The sequence below is a fragment of the Amblyomma mixtum genome, chromosome 9 (assembly GCF_055824585.1).
Source record: "Amblyomma mixtum isolate Tamu chromosome 9, ASM5582458v1, whole genome shotgun sequence".
Classification (NCBI taxonomy): domain Eukaryota; kingdom Metazoa; phylum Arthropoda; class Arachnida; order Ixodida; family Ixodidae; genus Amblyomma; species Amblyomma mixtum.
In genome coordinates, this window is record NC_143020.1 from 9,238,790 (window position 1) to 9,248,260 (window position 9,471).

At 50.0% G+C, this 9,471-nt stretch overlaps 1 protein-coding gene across 1 annotated transcript; it reads right to left on the reverse strand.

Annotated features, from left to right (window-relative positions):
* Window positions 1-4,384: 4,384 nt before the first annotated feature.
* Window positions 4,385-9,258, reverse strand: LOC149328255 (uncharacterized). The gene is made up of 3 exons (XM_089558949.1): window positions 9,154-9,258; window positions 7,748-7,768; window positions 4,385-4,816 (listed from the first exon to the last, which is right to left on the reverse strand). Exons 1-3 carry the CDS (start codon window positions 9,256-9,258, stop codon window positions 4,385-4,387), a joined length of 558 nt encoding a protein of 185 aa, XP_089415075.1.
* Window positions 9,259-9,471: the final 213 nt, after the last annotated feature.

The following is a 9,471-nucleotide window of genomic DNA, read 5'->3' on the forward strand; positions in this document are numbered from 1 at the left end:
TCTATACGTGTTCCAAGCCGTCGGCATTTTGAACACATAAAGGGGCCACGACAGGGTCGTTCTTCATATTGTAATCATGTACTCCAGCGACACAAGAGCCATTGATTCCATTTACAAAATTTGGGTGCCTAGGGTGCACTGTATGTTTGAAAAAGTGCGATCCCATTGGCAGCGACCGCCGTATTGAATGCCCTCGTGACGTCTCTAAGGTATACACGGAGCAACGTCGCCTGCTATCTAGTGATGGAAAACTATCGAAAAACTGACTATCGATAGTATCGATTGTTTTTTTTGAAACTATCGATGGTGTAAACAAACTATCGATAATGCTACTATCGATAGACTATCGATAGTATTATCGATAGTCTGCTATCGATAGTAATACTATCGATTGTGTTGCTATCGGTAGTCTACTGGCGATAGTACCGCTATCGATAGCAAGACTATCGATAGTGAAACTGCTGATGGTAAGACTATTGAAAGTAACAATATTGATATTATGCATTTGTTGGCCAGCGATGTAACCTAATTATTTGCGATACCTGGTTGGTTTGACGGTGCTATGTGGCTTAATGTCGAAAAGAGACTCAAGCTATGCGGGATGCCGTAGTAGAGGTCCTCGGGTAAATTTCGACCAGCTGTGTTTCTTTAACGTGCACTGGAACAGTTCGGAAAAATACATGAAACTACATCTGATGAAATAACAAACAGCACAAGTTGTGCTGGCTTGCTGACGTAACCGCTGCAGAAATGGTTTTCGCACACATGCTTCGCAACGACATTCGCACGCTAACATTTTATCCAGCAACTTACGTAGGGAACGTCTGCAAACCTCGGTGTCGCGTCAGCCGCGAAAACGGGCGAGTCCTGTCAGTTACTCTTACCATCACCTCCATACCACACACCCGGGAAACCAAGTTTAGGATGCAGTGGGTACGCGTGGTTGATTTGATAGTATCGATAGTACCATATATAACAAGTAATATGCTACTATCGATAGTACTATCGAAAGCGCGCTATTGATATTACTATCGATAGCCTTTTTTACCATCGATAGTTCGATAGTGACTCAACTATCGATAGTAATCATAGTACTATCGATAGTTTTGCATCACTACTGCTATCGCTTATGCAATGCTGGCTGCGAGGTCTCTTGTCCCCTGTACTTTCGCCAGCGATCGCGGTAGCAGCCGTCCCTCATACACGAGTGACTAGTGCCGCAAAAGCGGTAATTAACGTAGTTCTCCGGTAGGGTCCGGTCACGCTAGGCCGATGCGACGCCGATCGACAGTCGGTGGGCGGGTCGGTACGCAGATTCCGTCGCTGACGCACCGGTATGTCACGCTGGTACCGACAACGACGCCAGCACGACCAACGACTGCGGATCATAGCAGTGTAAAGAGTGAGATTTGGTGAACTTTTGCCAGATTCTTAAATTTCGGTGGACGGCTGACCGCCGACCCCTTGCCCCTTTTGTGACGAGGCCTAGCGAGTCCGAAGGATTTGTTTGTGCGATTTCGGCGATTGCAGAGAGTGAATTCACAGCTCTTAGCGCATGCAAACAGCCGTCGAGCATAGTTTTGGCTGCAGTGACTTCAAAGCGACGACTGCCTACATCGCAGGACGTCCGTTCAGTAAGGGAGAAGTGCCGATGTGACGCGGTCTGCAGAGCATGTGTGTTGAAGGTCGGCAGCCGGCAGCAGTCTTTGGCGTCGACTGTGGACAAAAAATTTGGCTGTTTTAAGGCGGAAGCCTTTAATGCCTCATCGTTGTAAGCAGGAGTTGTCGACAGAAATGTCACGCTTTTCAGTTGGTCGAAACGGTCGTGACGTCACAGTGCGCAAATTTCAAACGGAGCCAATTGTACTTTGGCTACTAACCATGCAACCAATTAAAGGGATCGTATAGTGATGCTCCAAGTTAGCGGGACTTACTTAACCAATTAGCCTAATTAACCTTTCTAGTCAGATCAGATAAATAAATAAAACCGAGTAGGAAATTGGCCGACCTCCGGAATCGAACCACGCTACCACTCCGCCATGCCAGCTCGATGGTTTGGAATGAACAAAGGCGCGTCTAGTGAATACGGTATCTTCGTTCACTCCCATCTTCCTCCCTTCCCGTTACGGTGAGTTTTAGGGATGCACCGAGATATGAGAGACAGATACATTTCCTTTCCTCAAAAACCTATTTGCCGACGAGCAAGGCGTACAACCTTTCCTGAAAAAGCGTTGCATTCAAAGGGCAACGCATCGCGCCGAACGGCTGGTGGCGTTCCGTGGGCTGCCTGGCAGCGCTACAACACGCTGTCGCGTTCCACTCCTGAAGGCAAAGATTAAGCGTCATTAATTGGCACTTAATTAATGCACCAACAGAATGTGAAGTGAACAATCGCGTAGCAGAATGCAGCACTCAGGCTTTCGCCTTTTGCCCCTTTCCCCGATTGGAACAGAGGAGTAGGTCCGTGTCCAGATCCAGGACTGCTACACACCAGCCACGAAACCCCGGCTTAGCAGCATCGGCTCTTATTGCAGTGTTATCGTAGTGTGTAAACTAGTCAAACTACATGTTCTAAGCAATAGTGGATAATATTTAAGATATTGAGTGCCCACCTTACGTCATGCCAAGCAAACGCACAGTACTGCTTGTGCACAGCTATACAAACAACCTCAGCGCGGGGCTGCAGTAATCGTAACTGTCGCATTCCTGGCGGACTTGGCGCAGGCAGAGTAAATGCTAAGTGATGCACTATTATCTTGAAGCACTCATTTAGGTGGCGACGACTATTCGTCAGTGCGGGAAGTGAAACATTCGAGTCGTGTTGGCTTCTGCTTGCTGCTTGGTTCTGCAAAAGGTTTCTGCGAGCCGAAAGAAATGTATGTCCGGCTAAACACGCACACACACGCAGCGGGGAGGCAGTCGCATTTGGCAATTTTCTCTTCTCCTTTCGTGCCGCAAGCTTACTCGAGTGCCACCTTGTGACAATTTGAGTTTAATTATCGAGCCGACGAATAGCGGGGAAGAACGGCCAGCGACAGATGGCCACGCCGTTCCCGGCGCACATCGGCGAAGGCATGCATGGCATGGGCCGTTTTTCGCGTGCGGGAGCTCTTCACCTTCACTGCTTGCAAGTGTAAATAATAAAGCAGTGGTGCACCGATTCCTGTATCCTCAATAATCAGAAAACAGGCGCCACGAGCAAGCCCGCTTTCTCAAGGATCACTAAGCTCGCGTACTAAGCAAGTTTAAGGCTTCCGAAAAGCACTCGGAAAATGCATTACATTTTATTTCGCGAAGCTAAAAGAAAAAAAACTTTTCGAGCAACAGCCATCCACGGTGTGCGAGAAAGTACCTCAACGCAGCGAACAGCGCGCCGCAGACGACGCGGGGCAGGTATGCTTTTGAGGCGTCACCGATCAGAGGTTACCAGACTAACAAGCAGCTCGCAAGAGACGAAAGAAAAATCGTTTTAGGAGTATCTATCGCACAGAATTAACTCAAACTTTCGGGGAATTGTAGTTTAACGTGTTGGGAATTATATGCAGTAAGCAGGGTATGCTGAAAATAGGCTGTCATGGCCCTTTTGATGTGTGCCCTCTCACTTTATACGCGCCCATAAGAACGGGCACTATTCTCGGGCCACAGTTGAGTGGTAGGCCTCAGTTCCCGCAATATGGTCAACTTTCACGAAGTGAAGCCGCGATAAAGCAAATCGAAAAATTAAAATGAAGCCTGCTTCCGACGCTGTGGCAAAGTCTACAGATGTCGCTGCGTCTTTCCTGTCCCGCTCGAGAGATGCCGTGGCATTTTTTTATAGCGGTCTGCAACAATGCAGTAATTATTTGCAGATTTTATTCGAGTTTCACTCCCGCCATCGCCGCGCTAGTCATTGTTTATCTTGCGTTGACCCAAGATTTCGGTGACGTACATAAAATCTGTAAGAGGCAGGCATACAACTGATTGCGTTTAACATTTTAGAGTTCACATTTTTCTTGGGTTTGGTTTTGTGGCACGCACAATAAAATCTCCGTTTGACCACATGAAGCAGATAAAGGTCTTGATTTCACAGGATAGTTACGAAACATTTTATTCCAGCCGTGACTTTATCTCCATGGCACAAGTTTTAGCGCCCATTTCTGCTTCGATGTTGCCTTAAGGGTAACGGAGTGGATACCAAGAGAAGGCAAGCGTAGCAGGGACCGGCAGAAAGTTAGCCGGCCCGATGAGATTAAGAAGTTTGTGAGAATACGGTGGCCGCAGCTGGCGAAGGACAGGGTTAATTGGAGAGACATAGGAGAGGCCTTTGCCCTGCAATGGGCGTAGTCAGGCTGATGATGATGATGTTGATGATGATTTCCACCATGCCTTCGCGTCCCGAGTTCGCCTAGTTGGTAGCTGGAAAGCGGGGACGTTTCATCCGACGTTGGCGGGGATGCTCCACGCGGATGTGCTCCTCGCGATCGCTGTTGTGCGCGAAAAGCCTCTGGCAGAAGCCGCACATGAAGCGTCCGCCCGCCTTGTGAAACTGCTTGTGTGCAGCCGCAGTGGCTGCGCAAGCAAACTCTGCTCCGCACTTCGCGCAGAGCATCTCCCCGATGCGAGTCCCAGCGTGCAGAGTCATAGGTCGTTTGCTCTTGCACGGCACCAGGCACAGACGACATGGCACTCTTCTGTCAGGCGAGGTGGCTTCGTTGCGCTGATGCTGGTACAGACTGTGCGCAATGAATTTGCTGGGAAGGTGGAAGTTCTTCCCGCAATCCTCGGAGTGATGCATGGAAGCCTCCCCGTCGGGCCGAATGTGGGCGATTGTCCATTGCTGATGGATATTTCATACCGCTGCATGGAGACAAAACAGGTTGATTAGTCAGTGCGGTACAGTGTCGCGTTCTCTCGCGGCCTCTGAATCCCACCTGCTGTCGTTATTTGTTCCCCCAGTACTACTAGCTGCTCTATTACCCCGTTGGCTGTAAGAGTACCATTCCGTTTTCGACTGTCAGATGGCACTATGACTGATTGTGGTATGTCCTGCGCAGAGATCATGTGACGCAGTGGTCAGGTCCTTCATTAACCTGTAGCCGTCACGCTGTTTGTTTCCGCACACAAGAGGGCAAACGGTGTCTGAAACAGGTAATGAATACACACCATGGTGTAAGTTTTCTGCTTGATATTTTGTTCGTCCGTCGTGAATCCGGCTCCGAGGTTCCAGCGTTTAGACAGCTACCGATAAGCACCCATCGCCTTAAGAAAAGTGGTACTCTTATGCGCGCGCTCCCTTCCTGCCTAATCGCATTAAAACGCGTACTACCTCGACCGGGGTAACCACGGCGGCAAAGGCAAGCCTCCGGTTGGAGACCACATGACGAAGACAGCTCTTAAGGCGCGCCGCAATGGACCTCCCAGAGGCGACCCGGGTGTCAGCTAGGTCCATTCTCGCTGTCTGACCGCGGCATTCCACGTTAAAAGAGCGGTTTCCCTTCACCGCATTGCTGTGCACGTGGCCCTGGGCCTTGTGGTCTTGCACTCGTGAAGAGCAAGTGCAAGCCACTCGTGCACCCGCCAGCAGATCGTAGGGACGCCACTCACGCTGCCTACGCGACATAAATGCAGTCCTCCTCATCCTCAAGCTCAACACGTGGCTGAGGCGTGCCCACTGGAGAGAACGTGTGTGATTAGTGCCAGAGCGAGCTTTTCGGGACACGCGTTCTTCGGGAGCCCCTGCCTCCATCCACGCGTATCAGGGAAGGAAGAGCCCATAAACCTCGGCATCGAGTGCGACCCAGAGGCTCCCGTTTGCTCAGTAGCGACCTATCTTTTTTTACTAGTACGTTATGCAAATAGTCTGCATAAAGTTTTCCATGTTTTCTTCATAACGACGTCTGCGTCTTCCTTGTCCCTTCTCCGGCTCGACCACGCTACCTGACTCCCAACAGCACACAGGGTTCACAAAACGTTTTGCGGTGCAATTCTTATTATCATACCATCGGTTACCGGTCCTCCTTCGCTTGTTCAGCCGCTGTGAGGCCCTGAAGCACCTTCCTCGTTTTGGAGGTGGTACGACGCCAGCATGCATGACCTGTTCTCTTAAGTGCAGCAATGCATTCTGACCCTAATACGCCAGACTTTCGTCCACTTTAGCCCTACACTTCGTGTCAGCAGCAATGTGTCCACTCTGGAGAGCTCACCAGGATAGCTATAACTACAGCGTATTTATTTTACAAAACAAACAGTATGTGCATGGCTATGCTCCATGTAAACTTCACACATGGCCGCGTAAAAAAGAGGGCGGGTTATTAATGTTGTCCATTCAAACCAGGAAAAAAAGAGAGGTGAAGAAGAGGAAGACGGAGTGGGAGGAGAAGATAGCCTCGATAGATTGCAGTAAGTTCTGTGGCCAACCGTTAGAAACGCATTTTAGCAGCAATCCAGCAATCGCTCCCAAGCGATCTGGAATTTCTCGCGTGCACACTTGTGTCGTAATATCTTTCGCCACATCTTTCGCCCCGTCAATGACGTACTGCAGCTAAGTGAAGAACCCTTTGGCTTTAATTGAAATGTGCCGCAATTTCACAAGTACAGTTTGCGGGGCTGGCTACCGTCACCTTGTTAACCACCGCTTAGCAAAAGCGTGAAACAACGCTTAATCCCATTACCAAGTTCAGATGGGCACGCATAGGAGCACGCTGTTTCTCTCTAAACGAAAGAACGAGCCGTTGCTCGCACGTAGGCATGAAGCTGAGTACGCGAAATAAGGACCCAACATGAAGAAGTGGCTCTACAAAAGCGAAAATTGTTAATAAATGCAGCCCATAATAAAGCTCAAAAGTAGACACGGTACAACTTAATGTAAAGAAACAAAACAGAAGGTCAGGCTCCCAAAAGTATTGAAGAAAACGTGTAAACATTAGACACTTCGGCGACTAAAGTGGTGCAAGGCGAAAGCCTGAGTACAGCATTCTGTCACGAATGTGGTTGTAAATGATGATTCGAGTAGAGGCGTACGACTTCGACAGAGAAGGCTCCTGGGGGTAGAACCAAGACGTCTCTGAGGATGCCCCCAAACCGCGGGAAGAAGCATTAGTGAAAATAAAGTTTTCCCCTCCCTACCTTCCTTCGAGTAAAGTGCCTGCAGCGAATGACACGTCCATTGGCTGTCTGCTTGAGTCACCGATGTGTGGTTAAGACGTTAAGCTTCCCCTGTAAGAGTGGAACGCGACAGCGTCTTGCAACGCTGCCAGGGAGTCCACAGAACGCCATCGCCCATTTGGCTCTACGCCTTGCTCGACGGTAAATTTGTTTTTGAGGAAAGGAAATGTATCTCTCTCGCATATCTCGGTGGACACCTGAACCTCGCCGTAAGGGACGCCGTGTGAGCTAGACGCGCCTTTGTTCATTCCAAACCATTGAGTTGGCAGGGCGGAGTGGCTAGCGTGGTCGTGTCGCACTCCGGAGACCCTGGTTCATTTCCCCAACTCGACCAATTTCGTACTCGGTTTTATTGATTTATGTGGTCTCACTACAATGGTTAATTAAGCTAATTGATATTTAGCTTATTCAATTCCATCCATCATATTCTGTCATTCACTTGTCAAATGTTGGAACTGTGTAGAATGTTCGACACAGCATATATGAAACGTGTAGAACTCTGACCGTAGGTGTATCTGTCCTCGCTTCGGCGAGCGCGGCTTCGGCCGCTTATCTGATTTTTTTCAGCAGCGTCCGCTCCGGCGGACGCAGTTGTTGCTGCGACGCGCGTCTTTTCTTCCCTTCTCTCTTTCCTCTGATCTCTTACCTCTCCTCTATCTGCACGTGGAAGCGGTGGTGGCTTGGCTCGAGCCAGTTGGCAGGCGTGGCTTGGCTCGAGCCAGTTGGCAGGCCCGTGCAATTTCCTTTTCGTCCTTCTCTCAGTCGCAACAACAACAACAACAACAACTGACCGTATCTGTTTTTTCAGCCAGCGTCCCTTCCGGCGGACGCGGTTGTTGCGACGCGCGTCTTTACTCTTTTTTACTCTGTCCTGTTATCTTTCATCTCTCTTCTGTCTGCACGTGGCAGCGGTGGTGGCTCGGCTTGAGCCAGTTGGCAGGCCCGTGCACTTTCCTTTTCATCCTTCTCTCAGTCGCAAGCGCAACCAACCTGACGGGGTATCTGTTTTTCTAGCCGGCTTCCTATTCGGCTGACGCGGTTGTGACGCACTTGTCTTGTTTTCTGTTCTTTTTTCAGCGTCTCTGCACGTGGTGTCGGCGGCGGTGGCTCGCCTTGAGGAAGTCGGCACGCACGTGCATTTTCCTCCTCCTCCTCCTCTCAGTCGCAACAACGTACAACTATTAATGATTGTTAAGCATGACTTGCACACTTCTTGACAGCTAACGCGTCCTTAATTAGTACACTGATTAATTAGTGCTAGTTAAGGTACACCCACAGTGCACAGTCCCACATGCCACTTTTTAACTGCTACTAATTATCAATTACTCATTTAGTCGTGCCCATATAAGGCATCATCCGAAACGCGGACAGATTAGCTAACAGGTCTTGGTTACGACAGTATGAGGAATTAAAGGCGTTCGCCTTAAAATGCGCGCGCACTGACGTCACCACATCGACCAATCTGAAACGCGGACAAATTTGCTGACAGTTCTTGGTCACGACAGCATGAGCCATTGAAGGCTTTCGCCTTAATAACAAAAAAACGATAACTCGTGATTTAGCATTGAGCGCTGGCTTTATCTGCCCTCACCTCAAAGTCCGTCAGAATTTATCCACTTGTGCCGAATGATCTGCATCAGCAGTCTAGACAGCTTGGGCATAATTTGGTATTAAGTGAGCAATGAGGGCATCGACGTAGAGAGATCAAGTCAGTCGCTCACATCTTTCTTCATTCCTCCCCTCGCTTTCCATGTTACGCTATATCGACGTTGCGCTGCGGATACTTTATGATTGTCCGTTAATTATGTCGACCGTCCGTGCTAGGGCGCCAGAGAGGAGTGAAAACTGGTCTCGTTCTTTTTCAGGCGACTGAAACCTTCGTTTCGTGTCGACGGCCCAACACGGCTTTTTAACCTCGTTGCAGGAATGTAAACGCAGGCGGGGCGACCACCGGGGACCATCGCGTCCACAGCGATCGCCGATAGTTTTGGAAAGAGAGTCGGGGCTCACCTTTTCGGGTGACAAATCGGAGTCGAAGCTGTCGTCTACCGACACACGCCTGGCTTGTGTCTCGGCCAGCGGAGGGGCCCTGGGGGACCTCGGTCCTGGGGTCATGGGGACCTGGGGGACTCGGATCCTCGTGGACCCGGCTCCTGCGGGACCTGGGAGTCGAATTGAGGTGGGGGGCTTCGACGGGTCCATGCTTTGCTCCTCGTGTGACGCTGGGACCTACAGAACTAGTGATGACGGAACAACTGCCAGCGAGGAAACTGTCAGCCAGGCTGGCGGCGCAGTCGAACGGCGGCGCGTGAACGACACGAGCGAATG

What these genes read in the sequence shown, in the direction of transcription:
- LOC149328255 (XM_089558949.1), bottom strand. Translation starts at nt 9,258, where the DNA reads ATGACCCCAGGACCGAGGTCCCCCAGGGCCCCTCCGCTGGCCGAGACA. An exon ending in CCGATTTGTCACCCGAAAAG is followed by an intron (nt 7,769 to 9,153) that starts GTGAGCCCCGAC and finishes CAGAGGAAAGAG; the next exon opens with AGAAGGGAAGAAAAGACGCG. An exon ending in GAAGGGAAGAAAAGACGCGC is followed by an intron (nt 4,817 to 7,747) that starts GTCGCAGCAACA and finishes AATATCCATCAG; the next exon opens with CAATGGACAATCGCCCACAT.